At 39.9% G+C, this 27,418-nt stretch overlaps 1 protein-coding gene across 1 annotated transcript in view; it reads left to right on the top strand.

Moving 5' to 3' along the window:
• The window catches only part of LOC116816208 (uncharacterized), a gene marked incomplete at its 5' end in the record, with an annotated part of 265,924 nt that overhangs the window by 19,248 nt on the left and 219,258 nt on the right, over positions 1-27,418 (top strand). The window contains 2 exons of the mRNA XM_075062012.1: positions 5,552-5,635; positions 11,075-11,247. Of these exons, the coding sequence (XP_074918113.1) occupies positions 5,552-5,635; positions 11,075-11,247 (257 nt within the window). The remainder of the gene's footprint in view (positions 1-5,551; positions 5,636-11,074; positions 11,248-27,418) is intronic.

Raw genomic sequence — 27,418 nt, 5'->3', positions numbered from 1 at the left:
CAGTGGCTTTGACTCATTTAATAAATGAGCTTCAAAAGCCATGATCTGCTTTATTTTCAGAGAGAGGAAAGTGGATTTTATGTATTTGTGGATGCGTGTGTATATACAGACAGATATAAAAACACACAAAGATCTAATGGTGGTGTCAAAGCTCCACCTTAATCAAATTATTGTCAGGACAATATATGTCCCTATACTCAGGCCCATATTAGGGAGGACAAGCTATATAAGTTGAATCCTAAATGTTCCCTCGGGAGTTTGTCTGGAGCAGATGAAAGCCCTTAGAGAGTCCATCCAATTGTTTTTCTTTCTGTTGACATTAACATATTAGGTCAGTCTGTATCTAAGAGAACATGTCTAAATGGCTGTCCTTTTGAATTTCTCTTTGTTTTCCCTGGCAGGACTGTCACTCAAAGGCCATGTGAAAGCCCAATTTATTAGAGGCATGTTAGCAACAGTAGCCAGCCTCAGATTGGTTCTACTGAGATTTGCAGAACAGTTATAATGCTATAAGGACTTTACTTTATTCTTTTTACCTGATATCATTGCCTAGAGGAATGCTAGGCCATAGGATGGGTGAGGGTATTTCTTTTAGACAAATGATTCATAATCATATGTATGTTGTGGCTGTACATTACAGAAGTAAATATGTCTGTGGCCCTCCTTTCCTTTATCAGCAATCAGCTATTGCTTGACCAGTTTACTACTTGGCTTTTGGCATACCTTTTGTTGCTCTAGTCATCCTCTGAAAAAAGGACTTTTGCTCTCCCTACTCACTTATGTGCATTTTAGCTTCTTGTAAGCCCAAATATGCCACAGCATCTCTGAAGCAAAACCTGGCAATTTCAGCGGAAGTTTGTTTGATTTCCCTTATACTGAAGTACTATAGGGAGAAAATCAATATGGTTCTGTAGAAATGTGATAGAGCTCTATAGAAATTTCTCTTAACCTATAACGTTTAATAAGGCAATATATTTTCTATTAATTTTTTTTTAGCCTTCTATAGAATTCTGTAGCAGGGATATAATTCTCTACTAAATCCCCTAGGCTCTTTAGAAGCAGTAACTCAAAAGAAAATGAATAGGGTCTAGAACGATATGCATACGCTATTATGTATGTGGACTCCATCTTTGAACCCTCAATGCTGTTCTGAGGTCCACAGTAGTTTAGCTTGAGATTGTGCATTTCAGTAACCTGTTGTCACCTGCGGTACCAAAGAGACTCTGGGCCTGATTTTGTTCTCACTTGCACAGGTGTAAAGAGTAATTCCACTGAAGTCAATGGAGTTACATCTAAGCAGATAAGTGAGAAGAGAATGCGAACTAGTGTTTGGAATTTTCATTTTGGATTGGTTGTATACTGACAGAGGAAGACTTACTTACTCAATGCCTGTTTTCACCCAGCAATTGGTCATTGTGGAGAGATAAAGGCATGCATTGTTGTATCAGGTTCAAAACCCACTTTAGAGTATCACTCATTCTGTGACAAAGACAGTCTGAGACCAAGACATATCAACTGACCATATGTGAATCTTCTGTCACTAGCAATATTATTCAAAGTTAAATGTAAGTTTCAGGTAGCTGTTATCATAAGCCTCTTTCCCAAATCTGGATCTTAGCGTCCAAAATGTGGGTGCCTAGCATGAACCTCCAAGCTTAATTACCAGCTTGGATCTTATCTCGTTGCCACCAGGCAGGAATTACAGCGCTTGCCTTGCTCTGGTCCCCCAAACTTTCCTTGGAGGGACCCCAAGACTCAGAGACTCTGAGTCTCACAACAAAGGGAAATAACCCACTTCCCTTCCCCCTCTCTCTCCCACCGAGACTTTCCTCTCTGGGCTAACCTGAGAGTACTGATGCAATCTCTTTACATCACAATACCAAGAAGCAACATGTCTCCTCTATTCACAAAGAAAAACCCCAGATACAAGGAAACAGAAATTTTCTATCTGCTCCTCCTCCCACATTCCCTGCGTGCTGCAGAGCTTTACCCTCCTAGGATCTAACACAAAGAGAATCCCTCCGTTCGTTCTTTAGCCTACCCAGAGAGAAAACTCAAACAAGTCTTAAAAAGAAACTTTATATAAAAAAGAAAGAAAAAAAGACATCAAAATTTTCTGTACAAGATGACAATACTACAGGATCAATTGCTTAAAAGAAAAAATGAATAAACAACCTTATTCAAAGAGATACAATTTAACATTCAGCAAGTTACACACATGTAAATGCAACCAAACACATAAAACGCCTATATTGTTTTCTACCTTACTATACAATTGGAAACAGAAGATTTGAGTATGAAAGCCTTCTCATAGCTGAGAGACAGAAAAAGAGACTCAGACCCCAAAAATTCCCCCCTGATTTTGAAAAATCCAGTTTCCTGATGGTCCTCTTGTCAGGTGTTTGTTCCCTTTGTTAACCCCTTTACAGGTGAAAGAAACATTAACCCTAGCTATCTATTTATGACACGCCCCCAATCACAGACAGTGGGAAACTTACTGGCGGTGATTTCTTCCTAGAGCTTTAAACTAAACAGATTAATAAAAACACATGCACCTTACATATACTACCAAGTCTGTAAACTACAAGACTCTATATCTTAAGGACAAGTTTTAACCAGTGTTTCCGGGAAACTCTCACGGGAGAGTGCATCAGCTACTTTGTTAGAAGCTCTGAAATGTGTTGAATTTCAAAATCAAAATCTTTGGAGGCTAAACTCCAACGAAGAGTTTTGTTTGTCCCTTTTGGCTGTTTGAAGCCCTTTAGCGCAGCTATTGGTCAGTTTGTAGCTGGAACTGCCGTCCCAAACATATGGGCGTAGCTTTTCCAGAGTGTACACATGGCTAGCATTCCTTTTCACTGGACTGACCAGTGGCTTCCCTCTCAGATTAGTTTCTTGCTGAGAAACACGACAGATGAGTTGTGATCGGTCCTTCCTGCATGAGAATGCTCCTATACCACGCTTCAGATGCAGCGGTGGTATAGGAATGGTGTTTGTCAAAGTCTGGGGCCTTCGCACAGGGTCAGACATGAGTTTGTAGGCTCCTGATATCCATCAGTCCACTTAACTGTATTTGGCTTGTCTTTTGGTCGAGGTCGGCAGTGGCGCAGCATTTGGCTGTAGTGTGGTACAAATCGCCTGTAGTACCCGGCCAGCTAGAGGATGGACCTGTTTCTTTGGACTTTGGGAAGCCACTTTGGATAGGCATCCACCTTTGGCCTGTAGGGGTTATGGTTCTCGTCCCACCTGGTGCCCAGGTAAGTCACTCTGTTTTGGCCGATTTGCACTTTTGGCCTTAAACAGTTAGTCCTGCCTGCCGATATGCTCAAAGACCTTTCCAGTGTACTAGGTGTTCTGGGCCAGGAGTCTGAAAAAATGGCCACATCATCGAGGTAGGCAATGCATATTCTCCCAGTCCTGCTAGCAGACCATCTACCAGCTCTGGAAGGTGGCGGGTGCATTCGCAGGCCGAAAGGAAGTACATTAAATTCATCACCCCCGCATGGGTGCGAATGCTGACCTTTCCTTGGCAGGTTCATCTAGCGTACTTGCCATACCCTTGGTTAGTCTATTGTAGGAGAACTGCGCACGTCCCAACTTCTCCAATAGCTCATCGGTGGTTGGCTATTGGATAGTTTCCGGAGAGTTACCGCATTTAGCTTACGTAGTCCACGCAAAGCGTATTTCCCCATCTTGGTTTGGGTACCAGAACCACTGGAGATGCCCATGCACTGGTAGATGAGCAGAATTATACCCATCTGTAGCATGTTCTGGATCTCCCGTTCTAAGCAGTCTGAGTGAGGAAGACACCGGTAGGGGGTTCTAATGGGTGAGCATTACCTTGTCATGGGGTATGCCTGTCAGTCCGTCCTGGAGTGGCTTGAGAACAATTGGGGCGAACTAGTGCACAGCTCCTTGATTTGTTGCCGCTGCGACGTCCAGTGTGGTTGAGAGGTTCACCTCTCCACGCCACCGTTTTTCCCGTGTGTAGTAGACACGTCGGGCCACTCAGCATCATCTCCTCCCGACTGTAAACTGACAAACCTGTAAGTCTCTAGAATAAAGGCTGAGAGAATAACATGGTACACTTTGGGGTTTGTGAGGAATTGGGAAATGCTATGAGTAGTTAACAGCTCCCGGGCGCTCTTGGACCGTGAATGGCCTTCCCATGAGCTTCCATCTTAATGGCCTGTGCGTCTCAAGACCATAACCTAGTCTCCTCTCTGAAGGACGGTCTGGTATGTTTATCATCCAGGCCTTTTGCTCTTCCTGAGTACCTTTAGGTTTTCTCTAGCAAGGGCTAAAGAGTGTCGGAGGGTGTTTTGTAGGTGCTTACAAAGTCCAGAATGTTAGTTCCTGGAGAGGGTGTAAAAAAAAAAAATAAACCCCCCCATTGTTGCTTCACCACTGTAATGGCCCTTGAACCTCATTGGCCTACACAAGTTCAAAGGTAAAATTCCTGATTGGTCCTCTGGTCAGGTGTTTGGTTCCCTTTGTTAACCCTTTACAGGTGAAAGAAACATTAACCCTTAGCTATCTATTTATGACAGCTGTGTCATAATATTTTTAAATGTTATCCTGTAAAGATAAGTTATTAACAAATATCTTTTTGCTATGTGACAAACAAAGTTTGTGCTTTAGATTTATTAGAGTTGATAATTCCCTCAAAACCAAACAAAAACAACAGATGTTCCATTCTTTTTCAGGAGGAGGTGCCAGAATTTCAAAAGGTATCAGCCTACATTTTCAAAAGTGACTAATGATTTTGGGATGCCTCCATTTTTGGGTGCCCAGATTGACATCTTAAAGAAAACTCACCCTCTGAAAATCAGGCCCATTTAATGAATCTCAAACTGGATACCCTAAACCATTAGTCACTTTTGAAAACTGAGGCCACAATTCTTTAATTATGATATTGGTTACACTGGAGTTAACCCTGAAATTACCATAGAACTGGACAAATATTGGGGAAAAAACATTTTGGCTAATATTCTGGGGGAAGAAGCTTCCATGGCCAATTTTCTACTTAAATGATAGGTTGGTGACAGAACCCAGTTTCATGGGGAGCTGTAAATACTCAGGAGATTTTCAGATTCATGCTATCCTTACAGCATGCTATTAAAATGTACAGCTATGTTAAATTACCTACTATAGATCCAAGAACCAAAGAATATTGAAAACATTGAGGTTATTTTTACTTTTATTCAAAAGTCAAACAGAATGAAGCTTATATTTGATAAAAATACATAAAACATTACAAATAGATTGTTACCTCAAATAAGGAAAAAACAATGTGTGTGTGTGTATGTGTGTGTGTAGGAGATTAATATAAATTAGGATATAAAATAAGGATATTCTTTACAAATTGTTCCATAATTTAGTTGTAAGATAGGACTATTTTTCATGACTTAATACCAAGTTGTGATAAATTTCATAGCAATCACTTATCTACAATTAATTTTAGAAGGTCAGAAGAGCATGTTTAAATTCCTTACATCTCAGTACAAAAAACAGCTGGTGGAAAACCTGATTTGCACTTTTTCTTTTTAAGTGCCTATGAATTTAGATGAGAAAATTCTCTATGGTGAACTGATGAAACTTCTAGATGAAGAGAATAAAATGTTGGAATATCAAGGTAAATAACTAAACCTTTTTATTCAAAAATCTGAGCTGTGCATATATATGTCATAAAACTTGTTTTGCTATAATATATGGAAGTAGCTGATCTTGCATGCATTGAAGTTGAAAGTAAAATTCCCATTGAATGTAGTGGGGAGAGGCAAGATCTCACCCAAGACATTTATAATTCAAGATTATATGTATTTAAATGAGATTTTAATGGTGCATAGTCTTTAGGCTGCCTCTCTGGACAGAGGTGAATCATAGAAAATATTCCAACTCGAATGCCCAAAGTTAGTCACTTAAATCCATATTTAAGCACATAAATATGTGACTTGATTGTCAAAAATGCTGAACATCCAATGCAAATGTATGTGGTAGAGGGATTTGGGTGCTAAAATAGAGATGTAGTTTTGTAATGCTAGCACTCAGGTTGAAAAATGTTGGCTTTAGTTTTATTAGAAATAGCGAACCCAGGAAATGCATCCAAAATATAATATGTTTCTGCATCTCCAATAAGAACAGCAGAGCAAGAGCGAGGAGGCTGCTTGACTCCAAACTCTCAGGCTTACTTTTGCTTTACTTAGTTTGACAATATTTATTTAACATCCAGTGACTGCACTGAATCATTATCTTCCCAACCTTTACATGCTGTGCATACCTGCTGCTTTTTAGGGTAGGTGTCCCACAAATTCAGGGCTGGCCTTGTCATTTTTCTCTTCATATGAGGCTTGTGAATACATGTGTGTGTGTATTTACAGGGCTCCTGTGTTCTTTTGCAGTTATGTCCAGGGTCTGGTCTAGAAGAGAGACAGAACAGGCAGTTGCCTAGGGCAGTCAAGCTTTAGGAGCAGCAACATGTTTTATGACTATTCAGGTTTTGAGTAACTTTATTCTAGAAGAGGCAGACATTTTTCACTTCGCCTAGGGTAGCAAAATCCGTTGAACTGGCACTGGCCATATGATTAATATCTTTGAAACCTATTTGGCTCCATTTTAAATGCAAGGAAAAGAAAGTGCAATAACCGTAGCTAAATAAGTGTAGATAGTATAAACAAAAACCTTTAACAGATTGTTAGCAAGCCCAGTATTGCTACATGCTAATGTGGTCTTCCACATTACTGAATAAGATCAAAATATTGCTGAAAGTTAATTGTTGCTTTTATCATGTAATAACATATGGTAAAACCAAAACGTGTTTTGCTGTGGTACAGTATGCCATTCAACATTATTTCTGTTGGAAACACTGGCTTTTGGGATCCTTCTGTGATACTTATATGGCCTCCATTATTGTAGTATCTGAGCACCTCACAATCTTTAATCCGTTTATTCTTACAACACTTCTGTGAAGTAGTGCAGTACTGCTATCCTCATTTTACAGGGGATATGGGGAACGGAGGCATTAAGTGACTTGCCCAAAGACACCCAGGAAGTCAGTGGCAAAGGAAGGAATTGAAGCCGGTCTCCCTCAACCAGGCTAGTGCCCTGGCCACTGGACTGAGATATAGTACCACTTATCTTTACAGTATGATATTATTGAGCTTCACCATCCTGAGGAAGGAAAAAGCCCTCTTAGATTATCCTACCAGGAGAGGGAAGAACATGGCTTACTCTATAGTTTTATATTTCAAGGTATTTTGTCATTGAGTAACCTGGGAGTTCCCCGTGTAGTATATTTTCACAATTAATTAGATCACTAGATATTACAAACAACTGTAACAGCAGAGTATTAAAGAATGTTGTAAAATATACAGTCCCTTAGTTAGAAATGGGGCCTAGTTGAAAATTTTGGATTCTGATCCAAACATCTGTAAAGTGATGACACGGCAATAAGCATACAATTACGATGAAGGTATTTTAGTGTCTAAAATCCTAGATTAGATTAAATTGATTTTAAAGGCATTCTATCCCCCTCAGAGTATAACAGGAAAGACTTAAGGTTGCTTGGATGCCTTAACTGTGCATTTCCATTCATTAATGTGTTTGGATTTCTTTTAAGAGTAATCTATTTTAATGTAGTTTTTGGTCTTAAAATTTCTTTTTTAAAAAAATGTTTACAATATCATTCATGAATACTAAACAAGAAACCCAAAGAATATGTTACCATGCAATATTTTTAATGATTTGAAGCTATATATTATCAACCTGAAAAATTAAATTGTAAGGGCAAGTTCACTGGTATACCAGTCTAGCACAAAGAAGATTGAGTGTACTGCCTAGTTAAGCTGGCTTTAGAGCTACTTTACATTAAAAGATCCATGCAAAACAGCTGAGGTGTATTGGTGAATCTGGCCTTTTAATTGATTTATTGGCTTAGATTAAGGGCTGGGATACTGAGACTGGAGCTGTGTGAAAGGGGGACAAGAGAAGTCAAATGTCTCCGTATTTTACATGCTCCCCTTAGCCTCCTGCCTCAGTTTCCTTGGCAGTGATGCCTTGGTGCTCTCTAAAACTGAGGCAGCAGTGCCAGGGGCTGGCTATCAAGCACTGAGGGCTCATGTTATCATGCAGCCGTGGAAAGTTAAAGAGCAGCAATAGCTGTGCTAAGTATTCTGCCAATAAGAACACTTGACACATCTGTCAAGTCTCTCTCATACCACTGAGTCATTATCACCTATGGAATTGTTGCATGCGCATTATCTGCATGGGAAGGATGGTGATTGATTGAGTTATCTCTGATGTCACAGTGGCCCCACTTAAGAATTGCCTGAAACATTGACCTGACCCTGCTCATAAACTATTATAATCATAACAATTAATGAAAGCAATTGTTAATAACATACATTAATTATAATTCAAATATAACCTATGCAAGAATAATGTAAACTACATAGAAAGTTTTATGATCATTCAAGATAAAAAAAGAAAAAAGAACCTGGTACAGTTCCTAAAATCTTAAATGACCCAGTTTTTAACTAATTTAAGCTCCTCAGCTAATCAGTGGATTTATTTATGAATTCTCTGAATACTCTTTCTGTATTAAAAGACTAAGCGCTGTAAGTTTGGGGAGGACACACTGTGTTTTTCGTACGTAACAAGGAGGTGGAATCCTTAGTTTACTCAGCCATGACTTTGGAGTCTTGACCGGAGTCCACATAATGACATTTTCTCCACCATCCTGTGGGTGAGTTCAGACAAATGGGTACCTACTAGTAGACTAATACAGGAAATCAAAGAGTTTTGTAATGCCAACATAAAAGGGACTAGTTCTGGGTGAGCAACCCAGTTCATTTCCTGTCTCTCTCAGGCAGAATTTCTCTTCTGACTAGCCGAGCTAGCCTTCGTGCCGCTAAATTCTTTTCATCAAATAGTTTCCTAATATGAACCTTAATTCAGCAGAATATTTTTAGTAGGTACTTCCCTTGAGAGGACTCTTTAAAATTGCTTTCTCTCTCTCTTCTTTCACTCTCTTCCAGAGCACACAGTTCAGATCAGCCCAACATATTCCACCAAAAATAAATACAGTAGATTATAGATCCAACAAAATAAATAAATAAAGCTAACCATAAACAGAAAAAAAATCAGAATGGATTTAGAGCAGGGGCGTGTTCACAGACTTGATGTTTTTATTTTCATGTTAATGTGCAGGAATTTGCCTGAATATGCTCACAGAATTTGATATAAGAATGTAACACACTCAGCCAGATCCTCAGTTTGTATAAACTGGCATAGTTCCAATGAAACCCCACTGATTTACATCAGGTGAAAATCAGGCACACTGAGTATAACACAGAGAGAGTTTAAGGAAGCACCTGATGTTGTATCCTCTGCTGTGGGCAATGTTTTCTTTTACAGCATTTCCTGGATTTTTTCTCTTCTTGCCAAACCCTTAATGCTACAGTAAATTGAAATGTAAATATCGTTTTGTTTTTGCAGTTAATAGTTGTAGGTCAAATCACTTTTCATTAGGCTTGTAAGAAGCTACATGAAGAGATTCTATGTACCCTAAGGTAATGGCTTTAGTTGTTTATATCTACTGTACACTTCCCCCCCTCCCCCCAACATGATTTTAAATTTGTATCCTGTTGTAATTAAATTAAAAAAACACACTGCTTCCTGTGTGTTGGTGGCACAGAGGTGATTTAAGTACTTGGGAGCCTCCACAATTAAAGTCGTTCAACAATGAGTAGTGAACAAAACTGCAGATTTTAATAGCCTTATTTTATCTTTTCTTTTCTGGTCTTCATTAGAGAATGAAAGACTTCAAAGGAAGTGAGAAAAATCTTTTAAGTGCTTTTATGTCTGAAGATGGACTGAGAGACAGACAGATAGCTAGATATGAAGTTTTCTTGCGGAGAAAGAGAAACATAGAAGTACAAAAACAAGCATTTGTCTGCCGATAAATGAAGCAAACAAGACAAAGTGAGATGTGGACAACCTGGTAGCTGTTATGTCTTAGTGATCCTAATGTGGAAAAATGAGCAAAAGAGTCCTCTTTATTGTTTGTGTCCAAAACTGGTATTAGTGCTCCAGCGGATATGAATGAGAGGATATTCTGGGGAGCAACATATCGAATCATATTGAAAACACCAAAACCATATTTTCTTTAACATACACTTTCTGAATAAAATAAGATGTTTGAGTTTGTTTGTTTTGTTTGTTTGACACCATATAGTACTAAGTGTATAAAGACTGTGGGCTGAATACCACTTTTAGGGCTTATCTACATTGCCCTGCAGTTTGATCTATGGGGGTGTGAATAACAGTGCGCACCAAAGTGCTGCACTGTAACTCTCCCATGTAGATGCTGTGGGTGTGAACTAAAAGGTTCCTAGGTCAGGTTAACGTGGCCTTCTTCAAATAGCCCTACAATAACCTTTTATTTCGTGTCCGCAGTGTCCACATGGGGGAGTTATAGTGCAGCACGTTGATGTGTACTGCTGTTCACATCTCTGTAGTCCAAACTGCAGGCCACTGTAGACATCACCTTAATTATACCCATATAACCCCACTGAAGTTAGCTAGCTTGCCCAATTAATTAAACAGGAGCTGAGTGTGCATGGCTGAAGGTAGTATTTGATCCTCCAAGATGAGTGGGAGTAAGGTGAAATTATTAGAATGAGCCTTCCTAAGAATTCCTTCAAATAGGAATTATTCTTATAGTTCCATAATCCTACCAGCGAAAATCAATCTTGGTTCCAATTCATTTAACATCACTAGACTTACACTAGAGATGAAATGACCCTGTATGTGTAAAACCTCTTTCTGGATTGTGACTTAATAAATAAAAAACAAAGTGACCAACACAGCTTTGCATTCACAGAAACCCTGTGCTGCTGTTAAGGATAATTTTCCTGATTATGAAATTTGGAATCTATATGTTGCCGAATGTTTTAATGTTATTGTGTTCTTTTCATGGCATTGATAGTTGTCATAAAGCTAGGTGGCCCACAAAGTACTAACCAATGAACTAAATGCCATTAAGTACAAAATAATCTTCCACTTTTGTTTCAAGCAGCCCATGGCATCTGTGAAGATTTCTCAGACTCGGTAATGCCTACCAGCTTCACTAAGACACTTGACCTTCGCAAGGAGGTTGAAGATGAAGGGATTCCTCCATATATTGAACAGTTTGAGAAAGATGTTCAGGATGACATAATTCTGCTTGGCAGCTTTGCACTGGAACAGGTCAGAGTTAAGAACTGTAAGACAATTTCATTGTTTGCTTCATAGCATGATATTGACTTTTCAACCTTGTACACTACCGATCTATTTCATTGGCCAGTGACACGTATATTGACAGGATAAAGATTACCCACTTAATTGTCTTGCTTTATTTCATTGGAATTTTACTAAAGTAACTAAATTTTACTAAATTAATACCTTTATCCTTACCTCTGTCTTAGAGTGAATAAAAATAACCTCCGTTACTGATTCTTTCCCGTGTAATGGAGTGCTTCTACCTATTGAATAATTAAGGTTGCAGTGGGGTTTGAATCATAAGCCCAATTTTCATCCTCTCCCACAAATAAAGGTATGTTTATATTAATCTACAGAATAAAAAAGTTAGGTTTGGGAATAAGGAAGAAAATTTGAAGGAAATTGACATCGGGTTCCTGAATTCTAAAGATAGGAATGTTCACCAGAGTCCAAAAAAACCCCTCTTCTAACTTTTTTTTGCCTTTTTGTAGCCAAAAGAGAGAGAGGAGATGAGAGAAAAGTTAGTTTGCTGGACTCATGTTGTCAAAGGTTAGATTTTCAGAGGCTAAATGGTAGTTGTACCATTTGTGCCTGTGAAAATCTCACCCAAAATCTAGTGCACACAAGCAAAGATTAGTGGATTAATCTATCGTTTAAAATTAGTGACATGAGAATGGTTCGTTGGCTCTGATGGGCTTAAAGAAGGCTGCCAAGTGAGGGATGGTGACCTAAGCTGTTATTTTTAAAAAGTAAGTTTCTAGACCTTTTCATTGTAGAAATAGACTTCTACAGTTACGTTTATTGGATTAATCTATTTGGTGAGAGGGATACCTCCCTAATCTGCTGTCTCCCTCTGCTGGTTCCTTTAACTCCTTCCTGCAGACCTCTTGAAGTGTTTGCATCCTGTGGAATTTAGGATGTGCACAAGAAGACGTGTTGTGCAGATCATGAAGCATTAGGTGGAACAGGGAGAACATGGATGGTGCCCACAGAATGGGGAACAATGGAGTAGAGAGCAAAAGGGGACAGTGGATATGGGAAACCTGGGTGCAGCAGAACAGTGGGCATTGTTCTTTTCCTACAGACTTTGTAGGTGCGTAGAGGGTTCCCACCCTCAGCAAGCTTTAATATAGCTGTTGGGATCCCTCCCAACTATCACTTACCCTCTTGAGACTCAGCTGATCCTGAAGGGTTGTCACTATTTTGTAAATGTATTGGTAAATAGGTTCATTGAGAGGCTGATAATCCTATTTAGGCTCATTTTAGCATTTAGCAATTGTAGCTTTCTAGGGACAAACAAGCTTCCTAAGGCGGTTGAAGGTTTGTAGGAACCCATTGAACTTTTGCAAGATTGAAGCTCAGGGGACCCCCCCCAAGCTTCCAAATGCTTGCATGCGGTGTGGATTGGGATGACGCCCAATAAAACTCCTAAGGCTTACTATGGGGCTAATGTTTTTACCCATATGGCCATCTTCTGTACACATCTAAGGAGAAGAGGTCTTTTTCAGTGGCTCCCAGGAAGTATGTGAGAGACAGGGGCGTTGCTCAGGGAGTTACGGGAAGGAGGAGAATGCCTCTTTCAGTCCCATATTAGAACTATGTATGTGTATATCTATCTGAATCTATAGATAGATATAGATATAGATATAGATATTTTTAAAGACCACCCTAGGGTATTGCTAGACTTTTACTGCTCCCAGACTTAACTTCAACTTGATAAAGATTTTTTCTTTGGAATCAAATTACTTTTATATTATCAGATTTGATTGGGGAAGTAGCCTATATATTTTATTTGGCATTATGAATAAAAGTTTTGTAACTGACAAGGGAACATTTTAATCCACATGCTGTACACACTATCAGTTTATTAGCTCTTAATAGGCACCAGTGGAAAAAGATAATTATTTAACTGGGTTTTTATTTTTTTTTATAGAAGACTGAATTGATTTGTTACCTACCTTCAAATAGCGACTCAGGGGATTCTATTCCATTCCATAGATGAAGTACATTATAGATTAAGTAGATTTTCTACCTCTCTTAATTCTATCCCTCCATGTTTCCTATTTTGTAACCCCATCCCACTCTGACACATCATCAGCAGTAACAATCCAGAAAAGAAATTAGCTCTACATCTAAAGAGATTAACAATAGGGTCACTGCAAAATTGCTACTGCTCTGTGGCTGGCCACCATAAATATTGTAGATCTGTGATATCTGTGCCTTTCCTTTCCCTGGAACCATCAGTGCCATGTCCGTGACGTGCTTAGTGTCTGCCAATCAAAGATATAAGATAGTTTTGGATATTACAAGGTCAAGACTCCTGTAGCTGTTGTGTCACACTAGTATTCAGACATTTGGGTAAGCATGCGGCTGTCCACTGTTTCCTTTAATGGATAATCTTTCCACATTCTTTAGTATATAAATATATCCTACTAGAGCTTGTCTACAAGTCTACATTTACTAAAGTTAATCGGAATTAACTTTCAAAGTGAATTAGTTAAACCACATTAAACCTTTTTATGGATCTTTTTATTCAGAATTAAAGTGTTCTTAATTCAATTTAACCAAATTATGGGCTTGCCTTCGTGGAGCAGTAATGTAGTATAGAGCGGTGTGATGTCTAAAGTGCACTAACCTATTATGCATTAATTGGTCCATGTAGGCCTTGCTGATGTGACCTAAAACTTCTGTTGTGGACTTCAATATAGTGCTGTTAACGTAGTACAGTACCACATTAATGTGCACTAGGGAACTTTTAGGTCATGCCAGCAGGGTCTATGCGGACCAATTAATGTGCAACACCTTAGTGTGCTTTGGAAATCAGACCCCTATGGAGCTCATTACTGCTCTGTGTAAACAAGCCCTAAGGTCACTTTAATTCTGAATAAGAGCATCCACACAGGGTTTTAATATGGCTTAACTAATCAACTTTAAATTCACACCTTCAGTTAATTTGGATTAATTTGCTTGAGTGTCTCCGTGTAGACAAGCTATCAGGTGCAGTGCTTAGGTTACTTCAAGGCACTTGTATTTTCAATTTGTGCTGAACTTCTTCAGAAACACCACCATTGTACACAGCAAGTACAACTTTTGCTAGTCCATTTGGTCTATATTTATTGTTTTGGAGAAGCTCTCTTTTTCTCTTGTCAGTCTCTTCTAACAGTATTACTGCAGCAAATTTACAAAACAATGCAAAAATGTTTGGTATTTACTTCTCTCTGTAAAAAAAACAACAACAAAAAATTCCATTTCCTTTTGCAAGTCTAGAGACCAATTGATGTGCTTTAGCCAGTGTAATTTATGATAAATTAATTTAATCTACATATAATGACATAAGTGAGCCTGAAACAAGCTTCTATCAATTTTTGCCATTGGAGGTAACATAATATTTTCAAATGTCGACCAAACTGAGTAATTAATCCCCAGGCTGAGCAAATGAGCATAATAAACATCTCCCACACATTCCTTTGAATTGACAAAATGAAAGCAAAAATGTGGCAGCCTAAGGGTTAAAAACATATCTGCCATACAGAGCAATGGTTTACAGTGTTAATACATGAGATTAGTCTTACACACAAGGTTCAGAAATGGAGCAGAGTTGATACTGTTTTCTTTTATGCTGCCAAAAATTCTCTATGATGAGCCATCTGATGTCCACAGGAGCTTTGCTGGCGGCAGCTGTAACAAGCTATATATTCTTTAGTTCATTGTGTTTATTTGCCTATTCTTAGCTTCACAGCATGTTGGCGGGTTTTGTTTTAAGAAATGATTCATTGCATAATATCACTAGAGTTAAGAAAATAAAAATTGGAGTTGCACTTCCACCTTTTCCAAAAGATCATGTTTGGTTTTAGCTCTGGAACTTTAAATTGCAGTTACTCTCTGCACTACTTTGTAAACACAAGGGTTAATAGTATCTCTAGGAAGGCAAAACATACTGTAAAGTGAAGCCTGCCAGTGTCCTTTGAAGGTAGTATTAAGGAGATGCTGGTACACTGTTAATAAACCTACCTGAGAATGTTTAATTTGGACTGAGAAAAATTGTTTCCTGTGGCTGTATATGTAGCCCTAATGACTTTACAAGAGTTCTAATAATGTTTGCTTTTAATGAGGAAAAATAAATTGTATTAGGAGAAAATCTTTTCAGTAGGACTGCACTAGGATCATGGCCTAACAAGTACTACCCAGACAGAGTACATGTAAATCTACAGAAAGATATCTGTAGCATGGCAATGAAAGTCCGTCCCTAAACATTTAGAGCTTAATCCTGCAGGTTGCTGAGCAGTGTGGAGAGAATTGCAGAGAGGAAATACAAGGTACTGGCACTTAGCGTTTGCTCAGCACCTTTGCACAGAGGCAAGGGGCTTCATCCTTGTGTGGAGGAATATGCACGGCTTGATAACATGTGAAAAGCTGTATGCCTATGTTGAACCAAGCGCTGGCGAGTAGGGGCAAGATTGGCCATGATTCAAAGCAGAATGAGGCTTTGACAGGGCATAAGTGCACGGACATGAATGTAAATGATGTATATAGGGCCATTTCTAGGGTTTTCACTGACTCCTACTGCCACACAGTAGTAGGTGGCTTATTCAAGGTTGCATAAGATGTGTGCGTAGAAGAAATTGACAGCAAGGGAAGTCACTGATACAAAAGCTTTATAAAGGTTCTAGGAAAATAGTATTTCTTATCACCAGTTGTTCAGTTGCTCATGATATATGTTTGACAAATGTTCTTGCTGATCCACCAGCCTGCAGCACCCACTCACGTCAATTTACTTCAACTTGTTATACTACAATAAAGTGTTTTGGTCAATATCCTTACCATTGGATCAACACTATTTACTCACACCTTTTATCTGCATCTTTGCCATTGTTGCTAGATCAGATTCTGTGTGGTGTGTTGAACATCTCCCAGGATTGGTCCTGAAACCATATTCTTCCTTCAGATACATGACTTCACTGGGAAATACACAAACATATCTGAAGGCATGATATGGATTTTGCTTTTTTAATGTCAAAGGGTTGATTTCTAACAGTAGGGAGTGGACTCTTCGTTGCTGATGTATAATAAGAAAAATACTTTGCATTTCTATAGTGCCTGACAATCATGGATCTCAAAATACTCTTCAAAATGTAGTTAACAAAGCTCCTGAGTGCCTCTGTGAAGGAAGAAAGTATCTCATTTGATTCTACAGTGAGTATCAAAATTGGTCCAATGGAAGTCATGAATGAAAACTCCTTTGCTTTAACACTAGTCTAGTTCCCTGTCTTGTCATGAAGGCGGGGTTTGATGAAGAAAAACAAAATATGAGTTAAACTCGGTTTTGGTTTTCCAAAAAAAACACAAGTAAAACTTAATTCCACTGAAGTCAATGGCAACACTCCCATTGACTTCAGTAGGGCCAGAACTTCACCCCACATTGGTTAAAAAGATTTGTTTTGGGTGCTTTGCAGGACTGAGGCTGAAAGCATGATGTAAAGTTTGTCTTTCCAATTCCGTTCACTTCAATGTCACATAAATTGGGTAGCATCTACAGGCCTCAACCAGTCAAGACCCGATTGTGTTAGGCATTGTACAATCACATAGTGCATGATAGTCCTTTGACTACTCCAGAGAATAGTGCATTACACATGTATGTTCTTAAGTACTTTGCAGGATCGGATACTTGCCTCCTTCCCAAACCTGACAAAATCTGAAATGTACGACATATTTTTGAAATTGGTCAGCATTTCAAGTTCCTGTGACTCAAGTGGATCTTTTTCCATTTCTTCATGTACTTCTGCAGGCCAAAAATACGTCAGCTGACAGAGTCCCGTTTACCTTGTATCTAAAATTAAAGATTTTATTGATCAGTCTAAAATACTTATATGGCTTGTAACAGGGTGGCTTGATTGTGGGCTGAAGAGCTTGGGGCAAAGCCAGGCCTGATTACAAGATGAGTCCCACCTGAGGGGAATCAGGTCTAATACAAATACAAAAGGCATTAGGAAGCTGGGGATGGGGGGGAAAGAGGACAAACAGAGGAAGGAAGTCTGAGCCAGAGGACTAGGTGTCTGCCAAGTGGAATAAGGTCTCTGTGGATGATAGAATAATTGGAGATGGGTATGAACTAGGGGGCTACTATGATGTACCTTGTGTTTGGGACACTGAGGATTGTTTTGAATTACTTCGGGCTACTAACCCAGTTTCAGGGGAGGGCTGGTGGTAGCCCTGAGAGCGACTATATGCTGCTCCCAAAGGCCTCTGAAGGAAGGAGCAGAGGGAGGGCCCTGAGGAAACATCTCTGTCCACACAGGGGTGCCCTGTGAAATGTGACCCCATTACAGTCCCCCTTTAGCATAGTATCTGAGTGCCTAACAATCTTCTAATGTATTTATCCTCATGACACTCCTGTGAGGTAGAACAGTGCTATTATCTCCATTTTACAGATAGGAAACTGATGCACAGAGACACCAAGGGCTTGTCTACATGAACAATTAGACCTCAGCAAGCTGGGGCACTAGCCTGCTGCCATCTAACTATCCATGGGTTCCCTGCTGACATGCATTATTTGTTGGAGTGCTTTGCTCTAGTCCATCTTGAAACAGGACTAGCTCAAAGAGCATCAAAGAGTAGCAGGATTTTTTTTTTCTTCCTCCAGCTGTGTGTCACATCAGAAATCAGTAAATGCTTTGCTTTTACCTTTTTTCAGTTTGGAAATGTTGATCATGTTGATGTCAGGAGTAGTATAAAGTTTCTCTAGTTAACATAGAGTCAATACTGCCTGACGTCGTGTACCAAACTTTAACAAAATCCTGACCTCAGAAGACTCCTCCTTCCTTGAAAAAGGGGATCGGAACATAAGTAAAATTATAAAAATCGTATTTTTAAAAATTGTTTATATTTAGAAGGTGCCCATCACTCTGGTGCCTAGGTACGTGGAGTTTGGATATAACACCTCCTCCACCATTGTACTTTTAATTCCTCGTATGATTATTTTGCTAAGTGTGTTTGCATGAGTTAAAGGCAAGCAAATATTTGAATGGAGGTCACGCAATGAAGGGAAAAATATTCTTTTGTTTTCCACTAAAAGAGGACTGTCTTTGTGTTTTCACTGTGTATAGAGTATGCCCCTAGACCATATAGTATTCAAAAACATGTAAGTGTGCATCTTTTTTTTAAATACCAAGATCAGAAGGCAATTAAATATGAAAGCAATTCTTGATATTCTACTTAGCTGGGACAATGGATCCTACAGCTACTGTAAATTATCGTACTGCATCTGCTGCTGCTTAAAGACATCTGACTGGTCAGCTCTCTGCCTCATTATCCTAAACTAAAGGAAGTCTATTTTCATGGTTCAATAGAGAGAAGCAATTGAAAAGATTCATCAAAGAGAATTAGTGATTGCCAAGTCTTGCTGAAGTTTAAGTGACTTCACAAAACACTGACCACCTGTTAAAATAGACAGAGCTGATATGATGATGATTCCCGGCACACTTTGATGCACAAAAATGTAAAAATTGTTACAATGAATACAGTCTTATGTGACCACTCATGGATTCTTGTTTCTTGATCTGACATACAGCTGGGAGCCTGGAAACCCTCAGAATCCTGACTTGAGTCAGGGATGCCAGGCTGTCAGCTGCATGGCAGGAAGCTTGGAAGTAGACACCTTGGGGAGACTCAATTTTGTACTGAAAAGTTGAAACAAAATATTGCTTTAATTTTATATAATGTTTTCCTAAACAAACTCGTAGCATTTCCATTCTATGGGAAAATGTGAGCTTTTGGTCCAGTGCAGAACATTTTTTCCCCCAAAATGTCCCATACACCAGGAAATCTGGGTTCTGCCCAACCCAACATGTTAGGTATACTCGGCCCATGCTATGGTACAACTTCTCATTTCAGTATTTTGGGAAGCACTGACTGTGAGTGTGCAAAGAGGATATATGGAAAATGATGAGGCTTTACTTTCCAGCTACAAATGTAAAGCAGATGTTGTAATTTTGATCCATGGTGGGGGCTGGGGAAGAAGAGCTGGGGAAGAGGTAAAGTTCTATTCTACAGGGAGAATAAATGATCGTGCGTGACAACTTGTCATTTTGAATATTCCGTGGCAGACAAATATAGAGTACCTTGTCATTAAAGCAAACAGTAACAGCAAACGGGAGTTTTGTGAGGGTGTTCTCCAAGTGACAGAAGAGAGACTACATGACCCTTAGGGTGACTTTGTCTGTTTGTTTGTTGCGTTATTGCATGCTGTGCACTTGCTTGATTAAAGAGTATAGCATGGTCCATTATGGGGGCTGTGGGCTGAGCCAAGTGCCCTGCTAGGCTAGGCTGATAGTTTACAGAGGCTCTAGCCAGCTATCCTTTGGTCCCTAATCCCTTGAAAAGGAGGCAGAGCTAACTCAGGGAGAACAGAGGTTTAAAAAGCCAGCTCCTAAGTGACAGAAGAGCTAGTAAATGGAAGTTTTGTGAGGGAGTTTAGGGAGGGAGCATGAGAGGTAGTTTCACCTAACAAACATACTCTAAACTTAGGCCAGCCCCCCGAAACCCTACGGTCCCAAAACGGTAAAAATAACACAGGGGGAAGTCCAGCACCACAGTGGGAGCTATCCAGTTTAGTGCAATGGATGCGTGTGAGAAAGGTGGCATACATATGCATTCAGAGGAAGCAACTCCTGGCCCTCAGAGATGGAGTACGGGCTCTTGAGACCAGAGTAGCTGAACTAGAAGAAGTAAGGGAAACTGAGAGGTACATAGAAGAGGCGTTAAGAAACACAATAAAGCAGTGCCTCCAGCCTGACAGCCTCTGTGCCGTTGAAGAGGAGGAAGGTCTTGGGGAAAGAGAACATCAAGCTGCAGTGGAGGGAAAAAATCCCATTGTTGGGAACCTCCTTCCAAACCATGTCATGGGATCTTCTTGCACTGTGGATACCCCTCGAGAGGACGGAATCCCGGTTATTAGGAACAAACAGAAATGGGGGATTTGATTACTAGAAATCTAGATAATTGAATTTGTGATGACCGGGAGAACTGGTTAGTGAATTGCCTGTCAGGTGCGAGTATTGTGGACTTCTTGAGATATCTAAATGGACTTACATGCAGTGCTGGGTACAAGCCAGTGGATATGGTACATGCATGTACCAGTGCCACAGGGAAAGGTAGGAGACAGCTCCTGGAGGCCAACTGTAGGCTGCTATGTAAGAGATTAAAGTCCAGGACCTCACTGGTATCATTCCCAGAAATGCTTCCAGTTCCATGCACAAGACGGTTAGATAGGCACAGTCTCAATGTGTAGGGAGGAGATTTTAGTTTTATTAGGAAGTGGGGAACCTTTTGGGAAAGGAGGAATCTATACAGGAAGGATGGGGTCTACCTTAACCAAATGGAATCAGATTGCTGATGTAAAATTACAAGGATTGTAGAGTTTTTAAACTAAATGCTGGGGAAAAGCCAATAGATACAGAGAAGCACATGGTTTGGACAGACACATCCCTTAGGGGAAGATATATTAAAGGGGTTACTCTGTGTTCTAAGAAAGAGGATAGAATATAAGTTGATAAAGCACAGGCTGGAACTGAAGAGAAGCAGTCAAAGGAAAAAGATTCCCATTCAATTACATGACATGAAGGCAGACAACTAAATATTGACATGTTTTATAAGTGCTTGTACACAGATGTTCATTATTTTTACAGTAATTTTCATACACTAATTTTAATTTAATATCTTTTAGTTATAGAGTGTTCAAGTGCACATGTATGTGTACGTGAAACAAAAGAAAATGTGAAGGTTGATATAAAAGGAAATGGTTGGATAAAAGAACAATATTTTTTTGTGAGAGCAAAAAGGGTTTTTGTACCATTAATAAATAAAATATTTTTTTTAAAAAAATATTGTTTATTTCATATTTATCTCGTCTTTTTTAATTTCTATTTTTGTGTGTGTTTTATAATGTACATAATATATTAGTATAGTAGTACATTTATATAATTTATACATACTGATAGGGATGCGTGATCAAAAAAGTTTGGAGACCATTGATCTACCACCATATTGCATTGTTCCTTTATCCAACCATTTCCTCTTATTATTATTAATATTTTTAGTAAGAGCAATGTGATTGAATATGCTTCATTATTTCTGAAAATCTTGGTTTAACACTTTGCGATACAGCGATTCAAAGGTCTGGATTAGGGTTAGGGTGTGAGAGGGCACTCAGGGTGTGGTGCGGGGTCTGGGAGGGAGTTAGCATGCGGGAAGGTGCTCAGGGAGGTGTGCGGGGTCTGGGAGGGAGTTAGGGTGCAGGAGGAGGCTCAGGCTGGGGCAGGCAGAAGGTGCAGAGCACTTTTACCTGGGGCAGCTCCTGTTTGGTGCAGGGGGTGTGCAGGTGGCTCTGAGCAGTGCAGCACTGCCCCCATGGCCACGATTCTGGGAGCCATGATTCTGGGAGCTGCCCCCCACCCCTCCCAGGCAGGCAGGACCACCTGGAACGCAGGGGCTTTAGAGGCTGCAGGTCCCTGGGCTAAGGGGGCCCCAGGGCCCTGTCCTGCAGCTCTATAGCCCGTTTTGGAATGCGGCCCTGTGAGCCTGGGCTGGAGGACTTAGGAGGAGCAAGGGCAGCTGTGTAGCCAGCGGCCGGAGAGAAGCGGCGCTTTCCCCTTCAAAGCGCCACTTCTCTCCAGCTGGCTTTGAATGGGAAAGCGCCACTTCTTTCCAGCCTCTGGCTGCGGGGCTGCCCCTGCTCCTCCACAGGCCGGGGGACTCAGGGCTGCATTCCGAAAGGGGCTTTAGCGCTGCAGGCCAGGGTCCTGGGGCTCCCTTAACAGAGGGCCCTGCAGCTGCTAAAGCCCCTGCATTCCGGATGGCCCTGCCTGCTGGGGGGGGTTCCCCACTCACTCCCTCCCTCCTTCCCTCCCCCCCCGGTGACACTCTGCCTGCCATGCCCCCCAATGGATCATCTTGTGCACCCCTGGGTGTGCGCACCCCACTTTGGAGCCCACTGAGTTAGATGACAATGGTTTGCATACCATGGTGAGGAAGTGTTTTACTGTAGCTGAAGCATGGATCTGCAAGTCAGGAGTCCAGTTCTAATCTCAGCTCTGCCCATTACTTTTTATGTGATTTTTGTCTAAGTCACTAAACCTGGGTTCTGTGCCTCAATTTTCTCACCTGTGTAAAAGACACAAAAATAGTATACCAACCTTAGGGGAGTGTTGTGAGGATTAGAGAGGACTAGGAGAAGAGTCACAACAATGATTAAAAGACTAGAAAACACACCCTTATAGTGAGAGACTCAAAGAGTTCAATCTATTTAGTTTAATAAAGAGAAGGTTAAGAGGTGACTTGATCACAGGTCGTAAGTACCTACACGAGGAATAAACATTTAATAGCAGATTCTTCAATTTAGCAGAGAAAGGTGTAACATGATCAATTGTCACAAAGTTGAAGCTAGACAAATTCAGACTGGAAACAAAGTATAACATTTTTAATAGTGAGACTAATCAACTCTTGTAACAATTTACCAATGCTTGTGATCAATACTCCATCCCCAACAATTTTAGAATCAAGATTGGATGTTTTCCTGAAAGATATAATCGAAGTATTATTTTGGGTAAGTTCTATGGCTTGTGTTATACAGTAGAAGACTATAAAACTTTGCAATCTGTTGCACATCGGGTAGCAAGATAAACTGGAGTTTATCCGTAGACGTTCTGGGTCACATCCCAGAGTGGTGTAGCTCCATTGCCTTCTGTTGACATGATAGAGCTGTACCACTTCACACCAGCTGAGGAGCTAGCCCAAGATAAATTGTGAACAAGATCGTTCTTTATAACTGAGTGGGCAAACATCCCTCTTTCACTGCTAAGCCAAGAAAAATTACACAAGCTAAAATGTATTTGGGGCCATTTGCTAGCTGGTGGCTTCCAGGTATTGAGAGATCCACCACTAGGGTTTTTTGTACTTATCGGTGCTAAGCACTGTTTCAGAGCTCTGAGTTTTAAGTTCTCTACTATTAATTTGTCAAAAGTTCTGAGAGATGAGATGGGCGAGGTAATATCTTTTATTGGATCAACTTCTGTTGTGACAGAAGCAAGCTTTTGAGCTTAGACGGAGCTCTTCTTCAAGTCTGGGAAATGTACTCACAGCTAAGTTCTGACACAGTTGGCATGAATACTCTTCAGACACACAGATGCTTTGGAGGTTTTGATACAAAGAATGTCAAGATAGCTGTCTTAGTTTATGAATCCCTAAGCTATATATATCTTTAGAGGAAGATAGTATGGAACAAGGCAGGGGCGGCTCCAGGCACCAGCGCTCCAAGCGCTTGCCTGGGGTGGCAAGCTGTGGGGGACGCTCTGCCGGTCGCTGCTAGGGTGTCAGGCAGGGTGCCTTCGGTGGCTTGCCTGCGGAGGGTCCGCTGGTCCGCGGGACCAGTGGACCCTCCGTGCTTGGGGCAGCAAAATGTCTAGAGCCACCCCTGGAACAAGGAGAGTTTGAGGATGATTCTCAAGACTCTGAGGAAGCCACGAGTATTTTCTGTACTTACAGCAGGACAAAACTGAGAAGGTAGGTTCTTGTATTTGGAGGCTGAAGAGAAAAACAATGTTACTTTTGAGAGAGCCAGTGACTTAAGAGTTAATGTAATTGAGCTCCTGACATGGAGACTCCTCAAGACTTATTGTCCCTGTTCTTGACTGAGTAGTAAACTAAGATGACCCAGTCTATAATTTATTCATGTAATGGCCTTGAGTCAAAACCCTGGATCCAAACATTCCTTAACGTTAGAGAAGTTCATATCCTCATTCAGCTTATGTACCGTATAGGCAGCTTCGTTTTCTATAATAGTTCAAAACAATGCCTTGAATATAATTTATCGTATGGGCATTTCTGAGGTGCCCAACTCTATAGTAGGATGCAGCCTTACAGTGTTTAATAAGCAGCTAAGTATTCATTGCCAAAGGTCACTTACTGAAGATAATTCTAAGCTTCACAAATCTACTAAAAATGATCAGCCTATAACTTTGTCATTAAATATGTTTCTGTTACATACAGTAATAAAACTGTAGCATGACTAAAGTAAATCTTGCTTCATGTTCTGCAACATAAAATTTAAAACAGAGAGCATTTAACAAATTTTTGATTTTTTTCTTGCTATTTAAAATGGCTGAACTGACCAAGTGTGTAATTTTATGGTCAAGTACTGCAAATCCATTTAGTTTTCTCTGTAAAAAGAAAGTCTTTTCCTTTTATGCTAAAAAATATAATTTGGTCACAGATCTTACTGTGCAACTGTGACACATTTCTGCAGCTAGGTCAATCCATATTATAATCTGTTTTGGGTTTTGAAGCAAACGTACCAAGCTGCCCTGCAGATACCACCAAGCAAAGCTTGCCGCAAGTCACAACACAGTAAAGGATGTAGTTTCAGTTCAGTTTTCAAACTGGCATGGAATTCAGGCACACTACCACTTCTGTTTAGTGAGTCTTTTGATAGACAAGTATTATGGAACTGGCACCAACTAGACACTGGCTGAAATGCAGCTGAGATGTAAGTGGTGGTTGAAGAAAGACAGGAATAAGGGACAAAAACCAATATAATGAACTGTAAGTTGAAGTGACTTTAACGGTGAGAGGTGAAAGGGGGAGGATGTAGCAGGGAAAGCAACTACCAAGTTGGTGTAAAATAAAACAGGGAGGGTTTACGTTACTTTGCACCACCTTTTCTGTTTCATCTAAAGTTGGTCCTTTATTTTCGTTCTGGCCTATGCAATGGAGTAGTCTGTGGCAGTCAGTGGGCCTGATTCTCCTTTACCGTGCACCTTGTGTAGTCATTTACACCAGAGTAAAGTGCGTGTAATATGCCACCATTCTGATCTGGTAATGTCTTACACCCACTTTGCACTGATGGTGCACTAATGTACATGAGGACACAAGATGCAGACCAAGGAAGGATCAGACACTGTGTGTGTAGGATCCTTCCCCCTGCAGGCTGTGGAATAGCAGTGGTGGCTGCTACTGCAGACTCAAGTCTCCTATAGCTCCCATGGCTGCTACTCTTCCAAACACATGTGTGGGGGAAGATTTTGGGTGGTAGGCCCATATAGTTACTTTCCACAAGGAGTGGAATATATATTTCATGATATGCTGGGGCTCCTATTAAACAAGACTAAATATCTTGAAACATAAATGGGGAAATTGAATTAACAGAGATGTGTTGTTATATGAATCATAGGACAAGTCAGAAATGGTATGGGCTTTATTTTCCCTGAACATTTTCCAATGATTTGAAAAAAATCATTTAATTTGATTTTTATTTTAGTTTTTTGATCAAACACAAGGGAAAAAAAATTTTTTTCCCTTGAAAATTTTGAAGGAGTCCAAGAAACATTTTGTTGAAAGAATTTCACAGTGAAAAAATTTCAGCCACTTCTAATTAATAGTAGTGTGCTAAGTCCATGTTTGTTTCTGTTATAATAACAAAATGTTTACTGTTGTGATTCTATCACACTAGCTCATGTTGAAAGTTCATTACAAATAACAATCTCCATCCTAATCTCTCTGCAATCAATGGAAGGGCCCTTTGTCTGGTTATTCCTTAAGGTAGCCCTAAAAGGTATTACTATTTCATCATCTGTAAGCGAAAGAGGTATTAAATGACTTGGCCAAGGCTATGGAAAGAGTCAGTATCAGAAATGGAGTTAGCACTAAGGAAAAGAGGTGGAAAAAATGTTTTGACCAAAGCTTTTTTCAGCAATAAATTTAGATTCAGAAACACTGAAAGCTGTTGTGAATTTGTAGCAGTTTTGCCAAACTGTTTATTTTGAAAATAAACAAGAAAAAAATTCTGAAAAAAGTTGTTTAAACTTTTTCAGTTCAGAATGAGTTTTTGTTTAGGAATAGCCTTTAGTTTTACTTTAAAAAAAATTCTAAAAATGTTCAGAGTTTAAAAAAAAAATTTATTTCAGTTGAAACATTTTGTTCAACCTGAAACATTTTATTTTAATTTTAAATCACCATGTATAAAAAAACCCAGTTATTTGCCCAGGTCTTCTAAAGAGTCCTGTGACTGAGTAGTGCTGTGCTCAAACAGTACACCACGGGCGTTGTATGCCTCAAGTACACTATAAAAATTAACCTCATTTTCTGAAACAGTGCTGGACATAGTTTGTCTGCACTTGTAGCTAAACCCATTCTGCACCACTGCAGCTACACCCCTTGTTGACGTCCCTTGTTAACAGTGGACAATTTTTATAGGCTAGACCAGGGGGTCTCAAACTGGAGGTTGGAACCCCTCAGGGGGTCACAAGCTTATTACATGGGGGGTTGTGAGCTGTCAGCCTCCACCCCAAGCCCCGCTTTGCCTCCAACATTTATAATAGAGTTAAATATATAAAAAAGTATTTTTAATTTATAAGGGGGGGGTGGGGGGTGCACTCAGAGATTTGGTATGTGAAAGGGATCACCAGTACAAAAGTTTGAGAACCACTGGCCTAAAACATGCTCCAGTCGCAATGAGAAATGAGTTTTTCAGTTATATATGTGACTAGTGATAGTATTATGCCACCAAGGAAAAAGTACTTGAAAGTGTTCCAGTAAATCTCTGATTCATGAGATATTACAATTATTCCAAATTTAGATAACATCATCTGAGCAGCTCTGTTTTTGAAAACTAAAAAAAAAGAAAATGCAGTAAATTGGTTTATGGTGATGGAAATGTCTGTTTTCTACTGTTTCTGGCTTCCTTTGGCCGCATGCACCTGAGGTAATTAGTGTTGGTTAAAATTTACATAACTGACTTCAGGGATTTGCAAATAGGAAAGATAAAAATGTATTAAAAAGTGACGAATAATTCATTTTAAACAAGTTTCCTGTTTTTATCATGTACAATATGTATTACAGACTCACAGGCCTGGTCTATACTACGCATTTAAACTGAATTTAGCAGCGTTAAACCGATTTAACCCTGCACCCATCCACACAACGAGGCCCTTTATATTGATATAAAGGGCTCTTTAAACCGGTTTCTGTACTTCTCCTCCCGATGAGAGGAGTAGCACTGAAATCGGTATTGCCATGTCGGATTAGGGTTAGTGTGTCCGCAAATCGACGGTATTGGCCTCTGGGCGGTCTCCCACAGTGCACCACTGTGAACGCTCTGGAAAGCAATCTG

The sequence above is a fragment of the Chelonoidis abingdonii genome, chromosome 2 (assembly GCF_003597395.2).
Source record: "Chelonoidis abingdonii isolate Lonesome George chromosome 2, CheloAbing_2.0, whole genome shotgun sequence".
Taxonomy (NCBI): Eukaryota; Metazoa; Chordata; order Testudines; family Testudinidae; genus Chelonoidis; species Chelonoidis abingdonii.
The sequence above is the reverse complement of the archived record's forward strand: the minus strand, read 5'-3'. Positions and strand labels throughout refer to the sequence as shown.